Source organism: Rattus norvegicus, chromosome 6, assembly GCF_021556685.1.
Source record: "Rattus norvegicus strain SHRSP/BbbUtx chromosome 6, alternate assembly SHRSP_T2T, whole genome shotgun sequence".
Lineage (NCBI taxonomy): Eukaryota > Metazoa > Chordata > Mammalia > Rodentia > Muridae > Rattus > Rattus norvegicus.
In genome coordinates, this window is record NC_141539.1 from 108,201,029 (window position 1) to 108,220,496 (window position 19,468).

Genomic DNA, 19,468 nt, shown 5'->3' on the forward strand with positions numbered 1-19,468 from the left:
ACACACACACACACACACACACACACACACACACACAGGTAGTTCTTTGGAAGCCCAAGAAGAGACCTTGAGAACTCACGTACATGTGACTGTTGGATCTGCTAGCGCTCCTCCTGTACTACCAAAGGTCATTTTCATACATTACCACTACCCCTTTATAAGAGCTAATGTCTTTAACAGAGGAAGCTGCTAGTTTGCCATCACTCAAACCGGTATCACCTCTTATTAAGATCATTTTCTCTTTTTAAAGTAAAAAAATGCATATTGGATTGCCACACTGAATAATTTGACATTGAAAAACATTTTACAAAAAAAGGGGAAAAACCCAAACCTACAGTCATGGAGGCGCCTGCCAGCATGGCCTTTTGTTTCTCCTTCCTAGCAGTAAGGACTCCTCTCCCACTCTGGCTTCTAAAGTGGACCAGTTGGAAGGTATGCTGAAAATGCTTCGAGAAGATTTGAAGAAGGTAAATGTTCTCCGTGAGAAGTGATTGCAGAGGCTGTGGGAACAGTTGGGAGAGCTAGAGGTGTTGGTGAGGCGTGCATGGGCGTTTACACGAACCGTTCCTCTGTGCATGTGTTTAGGGCATCATAGATAGATGTTGGTGCCGTGGCCACACATGTGAGAGGGCTTTGTCTTATAGTCCCTTTGGGGGAAACCTTAACTTCAGTCAGGCCTCTCTGGGCTCTGGCCTGGCCTTTGAGCTCTCCTGTCAGGTGTCAATGGCACAGATTGCCGTGTAGTTCTTGTTATCTCTGTTAGCAGACAGGGAGAGCTGAAGGTCAGTGTTTCTTGTTTGGCTTTGACTTTATCAAGGCAGCAGCCAAAATGCAAAGCTAGCTGTGAAGTACATATTAGTGTAATTACATGTGGAGTAATCCTGCAGTACTGACCTCTCTGGGAGCCCCAGGCTTGGATCTGACATGTTTAGGCATTTAGTAGACTGGGGAGTGGGAAAGGACCACCTAAAGGGACTCAGGACTGCTTCTCCGGAGAGCTGGGCAGGTGTGGGTGCCCCTGGATCACATGTACTTCTGAGAGCTGGGTGTGGGATACATGAATGCCCCTAGGTCACGTGTGCTTGGCTTTTCCCTCAGGAAAAGGAAGACAAGGCCCACCTGCAGGCAGAGGTTGAGCACTTGCGGGAGGACAACCTGAGGCTGCAGGAGGAGTCCCAGAATGCCTCGGACAAGCTGAAGAAGTTCACAGAGTGGGTCTTCAACACCATAGACATGAGCTAGGGCCAGCTGAGGGGAAAGGAGGAGGGCAGGCTGCTCTGTATGGGCACCCTAAAGCACCCATTCATGCCTTGGAAAGTATTCTCAGAGTCCCAGCTTCCCAGTCTGCTCATATTGGACAGTGCACAATACAACAACTGCAGATCAACAATCATTATCTGCCTTTTATAGAAAAGAAAAAACAAAAAATTAATAAAAATTTTAAAAGTAAAATAAAAGTTTAACTGCTAAAATGTGAATGTCTTTATTTTTTGCACAGTATCTTTATCTGTTATGTATTTACAAAGAAACTGGGCCCAGACCCAAGTGCCCCTGGCCCTCGGTCTCTGCTTCCATCAGCTGATCTATTTCAGGTACCCCAAGCTGTCCCTATTCCCCTGACAAAGTCTGTGTACCTAGGAAGTAAGTTTTTCCTTTTTAACTGTTTGGGGGTAGGGAAGGGTGTTTCCCTAAAATGTCCCTAAATGCTTCTGTCCTCTGCATTCCTGTCTGCTGGAGACCAGCAGGTCCATACCACTCGCCCTTTGGATCTTGCATCTTGTCCCTTCTTTCTCCAGAAGAATCGTCCCCAGTACATTCCTAAGACTTTATTTGGTGTAAGTGAACCCTACTAAATAAGAAATCAACCTCTTCCACCTTCCTGGCTCCTAACATTAATTGGCTTCTGAATTTTCCCAAAGGAAGACCTTACCTGTATACATTCTAAACACATTTTGGTCAAAAGTCTCTCTCTCTCTCTCTCTCTCTCTCTCTCTCTCTCTCTCTCTCTCTCTCTCTCTCTCTGTATGTGTGTGTGTGTGTGTGTATATATATATATATACACACACACACACAACTGTTTGACTTTTTTTTAAAGATGTAGCAAAACTTTTTTTAAGCTTGTTCAAAATTGCTGATAAATCCTTCTCACCAAAGCAAGACTTCACCAGTGTTTGTAATTAGAAAAAGCTATAGCAGCCAGTGTTAAACCATGAGTTTAATCCTTGCCTGTTTGGAGCAATGCCTGAACAAAGTGGGCTTTTGGAACTTGCATGTCTCAGTGTGGAGTTTATGCACAGCATTTTCTGCATCCTGTTGATGCCATCCAAAGGACTCTGCTGCAGAAATTACCCCTGCACTGTTCCTCCTGTCTAGTGATGCAGGCTGTTCTGGGCCCCTTACCCTTGCTGCTGTACAGACATGGGGCTGGTCAGTATTGACTGGCTATGTGTTAAAAGTTCCCTCCTGTTAAGTGGGAAGCCACTTGCCCTGGTTTCTACCCCTGGGAAGCAATATGGATCCCCCCCTCCTCTCTCCCCTCTTTCCCTCTCCCCCACCTCCCCCTCCACACAGACCTTTATGCTGTACTTTCACAATGTGATTTCTCTGAGGTTTTTTTCCCCCCATTAACAGTTCTACCGTGAAATAAGAGGATTTGGGAATGCTTTGTAAAGATGGGGTTGACTCTAATGTCTGTGAAGGAGACTGTACATTGCCCAATGTCTTTCTGTAAATGAGAAATACTGCTAACACCCGAGCATTCTGAAGTCTTGCTTATCTTTCCCAGTTTCCTTTTCATTTGGTTTTCCTGTTTCTTTGGGGACTTGGGGCAAGCTGTTTATTAGAGTTTTGCAACAGAGTTCTTGTTTGAAGACTCTAAAGACTACTTGTAAAGTTCAAACAATAAAGTTCATTTTAAATGCTCTTTTAAAACGGGTTGGTGTTCTTGCTCCCAGTTTTTTCACTTGAAAGACCACCCAGGAACTCACTGGTCCTTGCTTCCTGATTTTCTCATCAAGCTCCATTAACTCTAAAGAGGATGCTGGAAAGTCTGTCCTTTTCAGGAGTTAGCGGGCGTCTTCGATCCCTGTCCACGGGTCTGGGTGTGATTATGCCAGGGCACTGCACGATCAGTTTGCTGCTTCACTGTCCAAGTGTGCTTTCCCATCTCACCTCTGAGACGCGTGTGGCTCTGGGTTTGGTTTTCATTTTGGTTTTGGAAAAGCTGAGTCTGTCCTTTAATTCTCATTGTCAAACCTTGTGTGCTCAGAGAATATAAATGCTTGATAATATTAGACTGTACAAAATATAATTAGAAAAGTTAACCCACTGGAGATAATCAATGCATCCCAAAGTCAAAAACACAAAACTAGATTAAATAAAACACAGCTGGATTGAAAACGGCACATCCCCAGCCCTCTCCAGTGACATAGCTAATTTGAGAACTGACGTACTTTCTTCTAGTTGATTCAACAATTTCTACAAACTCGAATTTTAAATCTAGGATAATAAGGGTGGATACCACAAGACACTGACCTATTCAAGCACAGCTGTGGTGTCGGAGAGGCTTAGAGATAGAGGTCAGTTGGAACACGTTCACCTCACACCAAGTCCTGTGCCGAGGCTTCAGCGCTTGCTGCCCAGTGTGGTGACAAGCACACACGGGGGACTCAGAAGCTCAAGGTCAGCCTGGGATATAAGCCTGACCTAAACTGAACAGACAATAAAAACAGCTCGGCTTTGTGCCTTGGTACTAAAGGTCTTGGCACTGGTAGGGACCATTGGCTTTCTTGGTGGGAAATATCTAGGCAGGCCAACTTGGCTGGGCTCCAAAACTGTTGGAGGTGATGAGCGGGTGGGATTTCTCCATAGATGAGGATGGAAACAGCTCTTCAAGAACAGGTGGTTAGTGGCGTACCCGGCATGTGAGGCTCAGGCAAGGGGATTGAAGGTTTATGGACAGAGTGAACTCAATAATGAGACCCTACTCAAGCAAATAGTCCCAGGACAAAAGAAGCGGGCCTATCCAAGAAGCACTTCTATTCCCGCTAAACGCAGGACATTCTGGTTTCGGAAGGAGGTTCTTATACCTTCCCAGGGTGAAGAAATTATGCAAGTTGGCACATCTTGGTAAGAAACATAACCAGTAAATACTTGGATACAGTTACCCAGAAGCTATGTAATTAGAGATCAGTGATGCCACAGAAGTGTTGGAATTTTTGCCTATAATAGAGGAATGAAAATTCCTCTACTAATGACCTGTCCAACAGGAACCCTCGTTCTTTGATGAGACTGGTGTTGACTTGGTCTAAGGCCCACATTACATCTCTTCAGGTGGCCTGGGAAGCCTAGCAGTTGTCCAACTGCTGCTGAGTATGCAGTGGCCACAGCCACAAGCATAAAGATGGTCACTGTCCGCCCAGGGCCATGTTGTTTTCCAGGATCGAATCCCCGTGCAATGGAGCGTTCTTAATGAACCAGGTCACTCTGCTTGGCATGTTGTGTGCTTTATTCCTCTGGATTTGAATCCAGTGGGACCTCTCCTGCAGCTTGCCTCCTCATCCACTGGTCAGTTGGTCAAAGCCACTTGACAGATCCTCAGGAGCTATGATTTAACAGGTATGGCATACATACTGTTAGGGTTTAAATCTCGGGCCAGTATGGACAGATCACACCAAGTCAACATGCTTCCACGTGGAGAGGTTTAATGAGAGAAGAGAAGAGAGGAAAGGAGGCCGGCCATGAGCACGTGGAGGGAAGGCGGGGGATAAGGAGAGAAGGGACAGGGAGGGGGCAAGAGAAACAAGAACAAAGAGAGCAAGAGGAAGAGGAGGGGGCAAGCAGTTCTTTATATAGTGTCAAGCACAGCTGGCTGTTGCCAGGCAACTGTGGGGCGGAGCGTACCTGGCTGTTCCCTGGTAGCTGGGGGGTGGAGCTTAGAATACCAACAGATACATAACACTGAGTGTCCAGTAAGCTCTCAGGTGATTTAGGATGGTGTTAGAAGCATCTGTTTTAGAAGAAACAGACACTAGGTGCAGACATGACTGGGTTTTCTGACGGCCCAGCACCTTACAGGAAGAAACCACTTTAAACTGTACTAGTGTTTGGGTTGGTTTTTGTTTGTGTTTTTGTTTTTAAAGTCCCTCTTTCCCCTTTTTGCTATTATTTGAAGCTTTCTTTACCTAGAATTTTCTATCACTCCACTATTCAAAAGTTCCATGCTCTGTAGATAAGATTGGAATTCGTTTACTGTTTAATTACATGAGGCCAGTTGCCAGATTAACAAGGGGTGACCCTGATGACTTTACAGGGGTGACAATTCAGAAGATAGTACCGCCTAGAAAAGTGGGACCCAGGGTGGAAGTTGAGCTCCTGAGCCAGGCCCTCAGCAGTTGGCCACAGGGAGGTATAGAAATTGGGTGAATGGGATCTAGGCTGGGAGTATTCAATTCATGGAAGCCAATTCTGAAATCAGCCTGCTCTAATCGCCAGATTCTCCAAGAGCACAATTTTCCAGGGAGTTTCCCAGCTGCCCATGGACCTGGTCTACAACTAGAAACCTTTGCCCAAATGTTCCCTCTGTCCAGTAATAGCCCATTTCCTTTGCCTCTGGCCAGAGAGGAGAAAGAGAGGGAAGGCATTGTTTACCCTCTGTATCCGCTACACAAAGTTTAAGCTCAGAGACTGAGGTTATGCACTGGCTGTCTTTATGGAGATGCTAATCATCCCTACAGCCCTGGTCCTTTGTGGCTCTTTGCATTGTTCTTCCTGGACCCATTGGAGTATGCCCTTCCCGATCCACATCCTTTGACTTCAGACACTGTCCATCTTGCCTTTGTGAGTGTGAGTCAGCACAGACCCAAATGAACTCACCTTCCCCTTCTCCCATTATCCCTCATTCTACCCTTTGCCACACTAGCTTTCAGTCCTGTGAGCATGCACCTCTCTGGTTTCCTTCCATTACCCTGTGAGCCTGTATTATTACGCCTCTTCCGCACTTCTGCGAGCCTTCACAGCCCTGCCTCTAAACATTTCCCGCTCATCTTACCCTTCATTGTGGACTTCTCATGACCCATGTTCAACCCAAGTGACCCCCCCCAATAGCTCTGGGCGTCCCTAGATAAGTGTGCCCACACATCCTGCTGCTGCACCCGTGTTTCCTCTTCCTTTCAGCAGCCCACCTTTCCATGCAGCTGAGATCGTGTTAGCATGCTGAGGGTCTCTAGTGCACACTGCCAGCCACAGCCCTCCTAGGCTTTTCCTAATTCAACATCCAAGAAGGGAATCCCACAGTGACTATAACAGTAATATCAGACTTCCTTTGCAAGCATAAGTGGCTCCAGAGGGATGTGCTGTAGGACTCTCAGGGAACTGTCAAGAATACACATCGCACTAACAAACCCAGGGAAGCCATTTCCTGTCCCAAGCCATCACATGAAACAGGTAAATACACACTGACCTTCCCAAGCCTGAGTTCCTGGGAGTACAATCCTCAGAGAATATGGATAAGTAAGTTTTATTTCAACTTAAATAGCAAACTAGACTCTACCAATAGTTGCGGGGAGGTGGTTCTTTGGTTATTTGCCTCTGTGGCAAGGTAGGATGGGTTTGTAACTGACCTGGTAACTTTTCTAAAATGCTTACGAGTATTCTAAGAATGAAGGTTAACCATTGCAATTTTAGACAATATGCTTACCCAACTCTGTTGGGGCAACGATAAACCCAGTGTAGGCACATCTCATGCCTATTTAGCAAGTGCTATACATGAGGCAGCGGCCATTGTAGGAGCCAGGCTGGGTGGACAGGTGGTGAGGGTGGACTGTTGGGGGAGGAGAAGGTGTAGGCATAGGCTTCCTTGCTCACTGCGTTTAATGGTTTCGCTGTGAAAGGCAATCCAGCCTTGACCTCTGTAGCCCTAGAGGCAAATATCAAGATCAGTGGATTAAAGGTACAGCAGCTAGAGTTTTGTTTCCAAGGTCGATGGATTTAGGGTAGTCTCTGAGCTTGGGTGTCAAGGGTCAGCCTTGAAGCCAGTTGACCGAGATACCATTTCCTCTCTTCAATGAACCTCATCTCTCCTAAACCTTAGAATCATGAGACGGAATTAGGACTTTAAAAGATTCAGTTTACTCAGTTCTGCCCGGTCTGATTTCATTAGCTCTTTACTGACCTGCCCCATGTCCAGCCACCTGTGTTGGGAGATGTCCAGTGATGGAAGCTCACCCCTGCCTGAGGTACCTGCTGATTGTGTGTGTGTGTGTGTGTGTGTGTGTGTGTGTGTGTGTACATCCATATATGTACAAATGTGTGTTGGTGTGTGCACATATCTATGTGCATGAAGGTGACGGTCAGAGGTTATTAACCTTGGGTGTCTGTCATTCCTTAGGTGCTGATCACCACTTATTTACTGATTGATTGATTGATTGATTGATTGATTGATTGATTAGTGCCCGTCTCTTACTGCTCTAGAGCTCACGAAGTAGGCTGTGAGGCCCCCGACCCCAGGATGCTCCTGTCTCCCCGTCCCTAGGCTGGAATGATAAGCACAGTCCACAACCTGGACTCTGTGGATTGAATTCGGCTGAGCCGTTTTCTCAGGCCCTGATTTATTTTGTTAAGCCCTTTTGATTTTGAGAAAAATCCCTTGAATTTTTCCAAGACCATCACTTCACACTATACCCACATAATCAACCCTATCTTCCCAGGTGACAATCATGGAAACCTTGGGGATAGCGGTTCTATCTAAATGTTATCACCAGAACAAAGCGTCACAATCTCCCCAACTCTTGCCGCAGCATCATGGTTTCTGAGTTCACCATCGTGAAATAACCCTACACAGCGTGTATTAAGGGTAAACCCACCTACGCATATTATCCCACGAGCTCTCACAGCAGCCCTGTGGCAGGATGAGGTCTATGGATGTCCCCATTTATAGAAGCTGAGGCCTTGAGAGGTCAAATCACTTCCAGCAGGTAGCAAATGAACACAGAGCAGAGTGAAAGCCTGGCCTGTGGTACCAGAACCATTGCCAAACCACATTCTCCCTTGCACATCCTGGTTGTGCGGAACCTAAATGGACAGTATCGATGCCGTTGGATGGTCATCTTGGGAGTGAAGAGACAGACACTCAGATGGAGACCATCCCTAAATATTAGAGGACTGGGAGTTAGCGACATCTGGTGGGAGTTGGTTTAAAGTGCTGCTGTCTCTGACAGCCGGTGTTCCCCACTTGCACTTCATTTCAGAGAAAGACCTTCCTGTCCAATTTCAGGACAGACCTGGAGGTCATGGAGGCTTGGGTTCCTGTTAGAAATGAGAGAGTGGGGGTTGGCTTTGGGAAGGCTCTGCCACATAGCCACCATTGGAAAATGAGCTCTATGAAGAGAGGGGAAGGGACTTGTCATAACGGTATTAGAGACAACATGATGGGGCCTTAAAGGGGAGGAGAGGCTTCCCCTGAAAACGCTGGGGGGAGCTTTGGTAAGAGGGATACCTTAAAGGAGAGAGCCAGCCATCATGGACAAGGTGATTGGGGGAGAGGGAGGGCTAGAGGAGGGTGTTAAGAAAGACCACCCAATGAAGACTAGTATCTGACTTTTGGATTGTAAATTGCTATACCACGCAATTTAGTTCAGCACAGCATAGCCTAGTGTGTGTCACATGCACGTAACACTGTTGAACACAGCAGGCAAGCATTACTGGGCTTGAGAAACCTCTCTGGTTTGCCATCAGATCACGAGGCCAGGGCCTCCCCTAAGCAATCGTTTGCTTAGTGCCTTGCCAATTCTCAGCCCTGCCTAAGCTATGCCCTGTGTTTCTTTTTCTAAACGAAGAAGCTTGATGGAAGCTAACCAAAAATCTGTTTCAAAACCAACTATAAATAGTATACATGATATCTATCCTTAGACTAAACCACAACATTAATTTTGTTCTTTGAATCAATCCCCTCTCATCATCTATGTAACTGCAACATCCCGCTACGGGCACTGCACGTCAGTGAACAGGTGGGGACCACGATTTCAACGTGGGTCCCTGTTCTCAGCAATTCTAAATACAAAGAGAGTTTCTAGTTTATACTTCTCAGCCCATCTGTCAGAACACCAGGCCCAAGGTCCTGGCAGTCTGCTTGCTAAAGCAACAGATGACCGACTGAGAGAAACATAACAAACCCAGTTCTCAAGGGTAAACCCCAGCATGAGTCCAGATGCTTCTACCTGCCTGCCAACACTCCACAGAAGGGTCCCATGGGGTCCTCTTCCTCCAGCCCAGGGTCCAGATACCTAGGACCATGTAATCTACTGCATAATTAATCACTAAAAAAAAACCCAAAAAACCCAACCTCCAGTTTATTGACCATTTTGTGGGCCAGAGATTTGGGCTTTTCTCAGCTGTGTGTTTGTTCTGCTCCATGTGGGCTCTCCTAGGGCCTTCAGTCACTGGCAACCAGGCTGGTTTGGAGAGTTCAGGATGACACCCATTCCTGGGGCTTTGGTGGGAGCAGTAGTCTGGGCTCAGCTGCCCATCCCCGCTGCCCCCATCTGCATGTTCTTGAAGCTCTTCCCTGGGTTCTTCTATCAGGTGGTTGGCTGGGTTTTTCAAGGCTCCCACAGGCTAGGTGGGAAATGCCAGTGTTCTTGACAAGTAGGTGCAGATCTGCCAGACTGCTTTCCTACACCTTGTCAAACAAAGGGGAATCAGAAGCCTTCTCTTAAAACAAAACCCGTCATTCTCCTTAGGACAGCTCCATTCTCACTGGCACTAAATCCCCCATCAGGGTCAGAACGCCAGAAATGTCAGCTGGAGTCATAGGCAGCACAGGGAAACACTGATCTCCCTGGAGGCCCTTACTCCTGTCCCTAATGCTGTCATGGCGGAGGGGGTGGGGCAAGGCCTTTTCGAACTTTGGGACTGGACAGTGGAGTCAGTTTCTAGCTCTTGTCTTGGAGGTCAGTGGCCTACAGCTCATCCACTGATGAGCACCCTCTCCTGACTTCTCACCAGCCTGGTCTCCATATTATAGTTTACCACCAGCAGAGACCGAGAGGGTAAGGCCATTGACATTCAGCCCAAGTCTCCTTTCTCCTGGAGGCCAGGATTCTCAATGGCTGCCTATTGTAGCAAACTCTGGGAAGATCTGATGTGTCTGTCATCCTCCATTACGATCTGTGGTAAGGAATTTTCTTAATTAGTGATCAGTGGGTGAGGACCCATCCTTGGGATGGTGGTTCTATAAGAAAGTAAGCTAAGCAAGCCCTGTGAGGCAAGCCAGTGAGCTTGCTTTAAGTGTGCACCTCTTCATGGCCTCTGCATCGGCTCCTGGCTTCAGGTTCCCGCCCTGTTTTGAGTTCCTGTCCCGACTTCCTTTGGTGATGAACAGTGATATGGAAATATAAACTGTTTCCTCTCCAACTTTATTTTTGGTCACGGTGTTTTGTCACAGCGATAGAAAGTATAAGACACCAGGTGTCTATTACTGCGACAAAACAAACGAGACCAAAAACAAGTTGGGAACGAAGGGGGTTTTTGGCTGACACTGATCCATCACTGGAGGACGTCAGGACAGGAACTCAAGCAGGGCTGGAACCTGGAGGCAGGAGCTTATGCGGAGGCCATGGAGGGGTGCTGCTTACTGGCTTGGTCACTCTGATTTCTTATAGAACCCAGAGATGGGACCCCACCCCACTATCACTAATTAAGAAAATGTCTTGCAGCTGGATCTCATGGAGACATTTTCTCAACTGAGGCTTCTTCCTCTCTGACTCTAGCTTGTGTCGAGCTGACACACGAAGTCAGCCAGAGTTGACCCCGTGTCAACACACAAGCACAGCACTATTGAGCCACAATTCTTCCTTTCTTACTCATCCCCAAGATCTCATATTAAAAACGTAAGTTTAAAAGTCCCACAGTCTTTACAAACTGAAACACATTAAATTTTCAATCTCTTTAAAATATACCGTCTCTCTAAACATCCAAAATTTCTTAAAAAGTCCAAGGCCTTTGAGCTGTGGGCTCCCATAAAAATCAAAGTTAAGTTGAATGCCTTCTTTGAGGGGGATGAAGCAGGGCACTGTCACCATCTAACCAAGCAAAACTAACCCCAACAGTATAAATAACTCAGTGTCCATCCACACAGGATCTTCTGAGCTCCTCAAAGTGTCTGGGTCATTTCTCCTGCTCTGCCCCCTGTCGTACGTTAGGCTCTGGCTGTCTCTATTCCACCTGGTGGTTATCCCATGGCACTGGCATTTCCAAAATGATGCAGCCTTCCACTTAACTGGGCTGCACTTTCAGCCCAGCCTCTCATAGGCTCTCTTCAAAGCCTCAACTCCGTTGCCTGACCCCTTCAGTTCCAGGCCTTCAACTGCTACTGAGGCTGCACCTTCACCAATGGCCTTTCTTGGCCTCTCACAGTGCCAGGCCTCAGCTGCTCTTCATGACCCCTTCATGCCTTCAAAACCAGTACCACCTGGGTGACTCTCACACGTTACCAAGTCCAGCCACAGCACAAGGTACAGCCTTGGCTATCTCTGGAACACAGCTTCTTTGTGCTCTCAGAAAACACTTCCCAAAAGATTTCACCTCAGTGATGCTGGTCTCTTCTTAATCACTGCTAAGTTCTTAGCTCCAGCTGACAGCATCGATTGTCCCAGGAAGGCAAAGGTTTGCTTTAGTTGTCCTGGAATCTTGTTAATCACAGCTGAATCTCCAGCCCCAGTTAAGGAGAACCACAGAATCTTAAATCAACATAGCAAACAATCCCCATAGTCTTTAATCTTCCCTCTGAGATTTCACAGGCCAGGCCTGCATCTTCTGCACCATTCTCAACATTATCTTCCAAGCTCCTACAGAACATCCCACAGAGCGCTCCACACCCAATGGCTCTTCTAACCCAAGGTTCCAAAGTCCTTCCGTGGTCCTTCTCAAACCATGGTCAGGGCTGTCACAGCAACAACTCACGACACAGGTACCAATTTGTCTTAGTTAAGGTTTCTATTATGGTGATAAAAACACCATGACCCGAAAGCAAGTTGGGAAGAAAAGGGTTTATCTGGCTTACATTTCCAGATCATAGTCCAGCACTGGAGGAAGTTGGGACAGGAGCTCGGGCAGGGCTGGAACCTGGAGGCAGGAGCTGATGCAGAGGTCATGGAGGGTGCTCTAACTTGTGTCAAGTTGACACAAAAACCCCAGCCAGTACACCTGGGAAGGAAGAACCTCAATTAAGAAATTTCCTCTATCAGCTTGACCTATAATCATGTCTATGGTCTCTTTTCTTGAGTGATGATTGATGTGGGAAGTACCCAGGCCTCCGTGGGCAGTGTGACCCTGGACAGGTAGACCTGGATTAGATATGAAAGCGAACTGAGCAAGCGGAGGAAAGCAAGTCAGAGAGCAGCTTCAGTTCCAGCCTTGACTTCTGCCTTGCATCCCTCAAAGAAGGACAGTGCTGAGGAAGTGTAAGCCGAACAAACCCTTTCCTCTCCAAGTTGCTTTTGGTCAGTGTTTTTACCATAGCAACAGAGGAACTAAATTAGGATACCTTATGGCCTCCCTGGGGCCACCTAAGGGCTAGCAGAAGGTCAAGAGCCTGCAGGGCAGTGAGAAGGAAGGTGGCACTAGGAAGTCACACTCCTGATTTTCTCTGCAGCACCAGCAATGGCCACACTTCTGTTGCCAGGGAAGTGATGCACCAGAATTCAAGTCTGCAGAGCTGTGACACCCTCTGCCTGATGCCTGGTGGTACTGAGAGGCAGCCTGGCTATGTGTGAAGTCTGTGTGTGTGTGTGTGTGCACTCGAGCGGGTGCTCAGTGTGGGAGATCTGTCATGAGCAGCTCCAGCTCCCTTCAGCACCCTGTATCAGCTGCACCCCAATTCCTTAGCTTGCCAGAGGGCTAGCCTAGTCATAAGGAGCAGCCAGAAGCAGACTCGAGAGAAACCTCAGCTAACCCAAAAGATCCACGGTGGCCTTGGTGAGTGCCTCCTGGTGTCACTGTGCCCCTCTGAGAAGCAAGTTGTTCGAAGACAGAAGGGACAGCCATGTCCTGTGTGAATGCCTATCAACTTCTAACTGTGCTAGCCACTCTGTGTCCACGGCTTGTGCGCTGTTGAAGGCTGAGCATCACTTGATGCTTCCCAGGGAGGTCCAGGGCTGACCACTGCGTCATGTTAGGGACAATCTCACCCTGACCTACTTTGGCACTGCAGCCCTCCTTTTGGATTATCCTGTAGAACAGTGGTGGGGAGGACTCTCACCTCACCAGGCACAGCTCTCTGATGGTCAAAGGCGGCCTGAGTTCACAGGCACCCAACGCCCGACATTTGTTTTAGGGTTGGAATGAGACTTGTCATGAGAGTTTTAATGCCAGGTGAGTCATCACAATAGCCACTATCCCTCCAGGTGTGTCATGTGTCTCAGTGAGGACCTCATGATGCTGATAAATGGACAGGACCTGTGGCCACCCAACAGACCTGTTTTTTGTTTTTGTTTTAAACAAACAAACAAACAAACAAACAAACAAACAAACTGGATGCCCCAGCCCTGGGAGTGTCAGTCAGCTGGTTCTGAGGCTTTAGTCCAGACTACTCAGTTCTTCAAGGTCATGTCCTGTCCCCTCAGACCATTTCCTTTCCCCATTAACCCAGGCTTCCTGTTGGGAGGGGCATGGCAGAGACAGACCTGGAATCCGTTGATGAGCATCATCCCAGTGGGGTCTGTCCGCCTCGGCAAGCTTCTGAGATCTGTATCATCATAAACCTGGGGCAGTTCCTCTGTGTGGGCTGAACCAGTAAGGGGCTGAGTGGCTCACAGGCTTCTCTGAGGCGTGAGTTGGGGCCATCCTACTCCCTTCGTTCCTTTGGGGTGGTGGTGGGGGGGGGGGAGAGTCAGTTAGATTTAATTAAATGACTTCCCTCTACACCAGCCAAAACCAAAATCAAGGTATCTTTAGATAGTTCACTTACTAAAGAGGTGAGTAGCCTCATTACCAAAACCTGCCGCTTAGAGACTCCCTCTCCCAACGGAATCCTGCTAACGTCTTCTCTTCTGTGCATCGACAGTTTAACATTTCAAAGTTCAGAGGGAGGAGGCAGTGAAGTATCCTGGGAGGGAAGATCTCTACAAAATTAGCCACGAAGTTCGTGTTCCCAGCTTCCAGGCTGCTTATCAGGAACACAGAGAATGACATGTGAGCGCGACGTAGGTCGTGAGTTTGGGAGAAAATCACAGAGGGGCCAAGGAGGAGAGATGCCATGGGTATGTGGGTAGCCATTCCCTTCGGTAAATCTGAACTTTCCGGGGCCAGAAGGTCCGCCAGCACCTACTTGCACCCGTGCAGGCTCAACAGCATGCTGTGGGCGCCCTCTGCTGTCTGTGTTTGGACTGGCATTCAAGCCAGGTGGGTTGCTTCCTGAGCTCCAAAGACAAAAGTCTGTGACTACAAGCCGGTGGCTCTCCCGGATTCAGTTTCTAGAAGGACCATAGCTCCATCAGAGTCTGTGCTAAGGAATGGGACTGGCCCAACTGACCACTTGAGTACTGACTGCATCTTTCAATTTTTTTTTTTTTCCTGGAGGTGGAAAGACTCGAGGGCCGAGCAAAAGGAAGAGGTCTTGCTGTGTGCGCGAAGGAGCAGCAGGGAAGGGAATCCTGGCGGGATGGAGGTGGCAGCTGATAGGTTATTTCTGCGCTAGGGCGAGAAGAAAAGAATCTCTGTGGAGGGGGGTCCCAGAGATTCCTTTTTCCCCTTTCTCGGGAGACTCTCGCAGCTTTTGTAAACCTCTCTCCACATCACTGCTGAAGGAACCCTCTGGAAAGCTGCCCCTGGGAGTTATGGGGCAGGGAAGAAGGAAGCATATACTCTTTGCCAGGAATTCTGGGAGTGACCTTAGAGAGACTGCTAGGCTCTGAGGTGCAGAAACACAGACTATCCCTTCCTTTAAAGGAGTTCCAGTAGCATTCAAAGCTGACATTGGTCCCAGGATTGGAGGAAAACAGGGGTGACTTGCTCATGCTTGTAATTCCAGCACTCAGGCTGCAACAGGAGGGATCTGGTTAAGGCCCTGTCCAGCCTGGGCTACAGAGGAGGAGATCGTGTTTAAAAATCAAGACAAATCAAACAACAAAAACTGATGGGAGGGAGAGAAAGGGTCAGGAATCAGGATTCATTACATGTAGTAGATCTAAGTGGAAATTTCTGGTTTCTTTGGAGACTCGGGTTATTATATTTTGCTGGGGCAGATGTGAAAGGATGTCTTGCAAAAGCAGAACGGTGAGAGAACCTTTTGCTGAAGCAGATACAGGTGAAAGGATGTTTTGCTATAGCAGACACGTGAATGGATGCTCAAAGTTTGGAAAAAATATAAATATCTCCCCACAGACAATGGGAGCTCTGGCTCTGGTTTGCCTTGCACCACCTTGTGGGTCTTTGCTGATGACAAACATGTATTGGTTCACCTTTCATTGCAAGTTGCTGAGCTTCGCTTGTGGTGATGTCATAGAAACTCACCTAAGAACTTCTTGTGAGATTCCTGTGACTTCCGGCCACTGGACTTGGCAGACTAGCAAATCTTATCGTTTCTTCTGGATTGAACTGCCCTTGCTGATTTGTGTGTGTGTTGCCCGCCAAGCAGACTGGACCACAGCTGCTGATTTGTGTTTGGTGTTTGCTGGTGGACAGAAAACAATGAAGATTGGAATCTCCCCCAAATAACTGTTTCCAAACAGATCCACTTCTCCCATATCCTAATTACCTTTCTTTTCCACTACCTCCAGTGGGTGGTGGGTGGACTAGAGGGGAGGTTGAACCTTATTAAAGTAAGTTGTGAAAAATATGTGCCTATGTAGATCATTGCTATGGTGACCCTGACCATGAAATCATTTTTGTTGCTACTTTATAACTAATTTTCCTACAGTTATAAATTGCAAGGTAAATATTTGATATGTGGATGGTCTTAGATGGCCTCTGTAAAAGGGTCGTTCAACTTTCAAAGGGGTCACGACTCACAGGTTGAGAATGGCTGCTCTAGAGGCACCACTTGAAGTAAGACACTGGCTCTTCTGAATGACAGCAATGCAGACAACGGTATAAGGTTCATTCAGTCTTCATAGAAATGTAAGATTGACTCTAGATGTCAGAACTTTCAGAAAAGACATAAGATTCTTAGAAGTAGCTTTAAAAGCTTTCTTATGACTAGCACAGCTATACACACTTGTGACAGTTTTGTATGTGGACACAATGCATTTTGACCATTCACCTCCCTCTCTCCCTTGTTTCTCACCTGAGGGCCCACTTCCTCTTTCCAAATATAGAAACAGTCTTAACTTGCATCTTGCTCTTCACTATGAAATTTGCCTTTTAAAGCGCGGTAGAAATGCTAGTGACTATTTAGAGGGGAAGAACTTTATTGACAACACTGTCCATTTGAATATCCCTTTTTAATATAATGATTTACATCTTTGATAATTTATATTTATTGAAAAGTCATGGGGGTTGAGGATTTAGCTCAGTGGTAGAGCACTTGCCTAGCAAGCGCAAGGCCCTGGGTTCGATCCCCAGCTCCTAAAAAAAAAAAAAAAGAAAAAAAGAAAAGAAAAAAAGAAAAGTCATGCACAGGAACAAATACAAACACCAGGTTTTGTTTATAGACCCTTGAAAAACACAAGAATGAGTCAAGAGGATGATTCAACATGGAAAACTTGGCAGTGGAGACCTAAAGAGAAGAGGCCAAGCAGAGGAGAGAAACGGAGTACTCAGAGAAACGGTCTGTGTATGTTTTCAACAACTGGACACAAAGTGAGGAGCCTGGCAGAGTCACAAAGCATCCATGCCCCTATGAATGCTGACAAAGGCAGCTAATGCAGCTGACGCAATGTGTCCAGCAAAGATAAAGAACTAGAGGCAGTCCGAGGGAATGTGACTGTCAACAGCGGCCACGGCATACAGAAACAATAGCTTATTTAAAGTTTTAGTATAAATGATTTTGAAATTTGATGCTAGTACAACCAAAATAGAAAATATGGATTAAAAGCTAAAGACATGGGGTTGGGGATTTAGCTCAGTGGTAGAGCGCTTGCCTAACAAGCGCAAGGCCCTGGGTTTGGTCCCCAGCTCTGAAAAAAAGAAAAAGAAAAAAAAAAAGCTAAAGACATTCTCTCTAGGGTGAGAAATTCAGAATAAGACTTTTGGCTTATGTCTAATGGAGTAAACATACATACACTATATCCAAATTAGCTAGATACACAGGACGAAAGACCTGATGATTGCCTGCATTGTTGACAGCCAGAGGAACACAGACGTGTGGAGGTGAACTGGATGTCTTAATTCATTTTACAAACACTGAAAATGTTTTTAAGTGAAGAACTGAAAATGAATCTTGATTTTAGGCATTAATTTCAAGAGAGATTTTCGTGAAAGACATTTGGTCTTTCCAGGCCTCCAATTTGGACTAGGTGGGCTGGAGGCTGTGCCTAGATATCTGACAGCATCCCAGTCATAAAGCAGAGCCCAAGCCCTAGAGCTGTGGTTCTCAACCTTCCTAATGCTATGACCCTTCAATATGGCTCCTCATGTTATGGTGACCCTAACCATAATATTATACTAGTTTCTGTTTCATGCTATAATTATGCTACTGTTACGAATAATAATGTAAATCTCAGTGTTTTTCTGATGGCCTTAGGTGACCCTTGTGAAAAGGTCATTTGATCCTCAAAGGGTCACAACCCATAGGTTGAGAACCACTGCCCTAGATGAAACCTGGGGACACAAGAGAGACAGCACAGGGTCCCCAGCCACAAATGCGGGCAGGGCTCCTGTTTACAAGCAGGCTCCATGAAGGGGCCTCAGTGGACCCAAAGACCTGGATCTTGATTTCCCAACATCCTGCCACTTGAAGATTCAAATCAAACACACCAGAGGCACATGGAATCTAAGCTTCTCTTGATGTTGTTTATTTTCCTTGTGAATATTTTAGTACCTTATCATTTAATTGGAATCCCAATCCAGGACTATGAACTGACTAGATTAATTCTTTACATTGCCAGTTCAATAAAAAAAAAAAAAATCTGGTCCTGGTATCTTTTAGGTTTCAATCTGTGGTCCAACCCATCACCTTCCTATTTCTCACAGAAAGAACATGAAAAGAAAAAAAAAAGTCTTCATAAGTTCACAGGGTTTCTGAGCCAGCACACGCCAGCATGCTGAAGAAAACAGATAACAGACTTTCAAAGGAGGGTCAAAAAAGCAGGGACTTTATTATATGTTAAAAACCGGAAGTTTTGTTTATTTTTTTTCTACTTTTGAAATAACATAGGCAAACTCTTCTTTTAAGTTATAGAGCGTGGGAATGTCTTCCTTTTTCTTTGTGTGAATGTACTGATGGATGGTCTAGACTGGGTTTAGCTAAATCATTTCAGAGAGAAAAATGCATAAGTTTGCCTGCAAGTCCCTCTGGTTCCAGACATGACTGGTTTGTGCTAGGACCAAGTGCACAGTAGAGGGGCCCGTGGACACCCTAGGTCATTTCTAGATCTATTTTTCTAGTGTCGAGTTGCTATGGCTTCTGCTAAGGCAGAAGGAACCCAAGTTCTGTGTCAGCCTGGGCTAGTCTTTTTATTTAAAGCTAATTGATGTTAATATTACTTAATATCAACATTGAACAATAAAGAAAAGCATTTCCAGAATGAGTTTGTCTGAGCTACCGTACCTGCTGGTGTGACCTGGGATGCCTGCATGGGTGTCCTTGATAGCTGGCTCCTGGTGGTTTACTTAGCACCTTCAGTGTCAGCAGGGCCAAGCAGGCAGCCTGAAGAGGGAGCACAGTGTACCAGGCACTGGGGACCACTGGGAGGTGTAGGCACAAGCGTGAGAAGGCATTTGAGAGGCTGAGGAGTATGGCCGGCTTTTTGACTACTTTTGTAAGACTCGAAGTGAGTCTGAATTACCAGGAGACCCCCCCCCCCCAGTGAGACACAAGAGCAGAGTTTAATGCAAATTCAAGAGGTTTATTTTTCCAGCACGTTGGGGTTGACCCTCAATCAGCCTCTCTTGCTGAGTGACTAGAAGGTGACACTGGCTATAACACGCAGTTTTTATACTTTTTAAGGGTACAGGTTACATCAGCAAGGTTACAGTTTAAACTGATTGGCTAAGCATAGTGACCTTTGAATCTATTGGTTGGCAAGCATATGACATGCATTCGAACTCTATCTGGGATCAGAAGGTCAGGTACATTCTGAGGTTTTTCAAGAAAGTTCCTGCTCCTCCCGAGAACTGTGGGTGGAGAATGGAACTTGGCGTAGCCTTGACCTGAGGCAGTGGGTGTAAGGCTAGTGAAAGCCCCTAGGGTCTTTCACTTGAAGGGTTCCTACGTCTACCATCCTTCTCCAGCTTATCCCTCCTCTACCTTAGCCATTTGGGTAGAGGGAAAGGGGGCATTGATATCATTAGACTGCTTCCTGCTGATTAGGGG

General features: G+C 46.6%; 1 protein-coding gene and 1 long non-coding RNA gene across 8 annotated transcripts in view; one reads left to right on the plus strand and one right to left on the minus strand.

The window, feature by feature from the left end:
* The window catches only part of Sipa1l1 (signal-induced proliferation-associated 1 like 1), a 279,472-nt gene extending 276,541 nt beyond the window's left edge, over positions 1–2,931 (plus strand). The window contains 2 exon segments of one of the 5 annotated variants that reach the window (NM_001389245.1): positions 386–467; positions 1,099–1,472. In NM_001389245.1, coding sequence (NP_001376174.1) covers positions 386–467; positions 1,099–1,242 — 226 coding nt within the window. In that variant the 3' untranslated portion in view covers positions 1,243–1,472. 5 annotated transcript variants of the gene reach the window in all.
* Positions 1,816–14,833, minus strand: LOC102552965 (uncharacterized). Of its 3 annotated transcripts, XR_015623190.1 has the most exons (5): positions 13,964–14,833; positions 13,680–13,855; positions 12,059–12,201; positions 4,903–5,008; positions 1,816–4,603 (listed from the first exon to the last, which is right to left on the minus strand). It is a non-coding gene; the product is annotated as an uncharacterized LOC102552965 (long non-coding RNA). The 3 variants fall into 3 exon arrangements; XR_015623191.1 differs by lacking the exons at positions 4,903–5,008; positions 12,059–12,201 and having other exon boundaries at positions 2,620–4,603; XR_015623189.1 differs by lacking the exons at positions 1,816–4,603; positions 4,903–5,008 and having other exon boundaries at positions 10,928–12,201.
* Between the last annotated feature and the right edge of the window lie 4,635 nt (positions 14,834–19,468).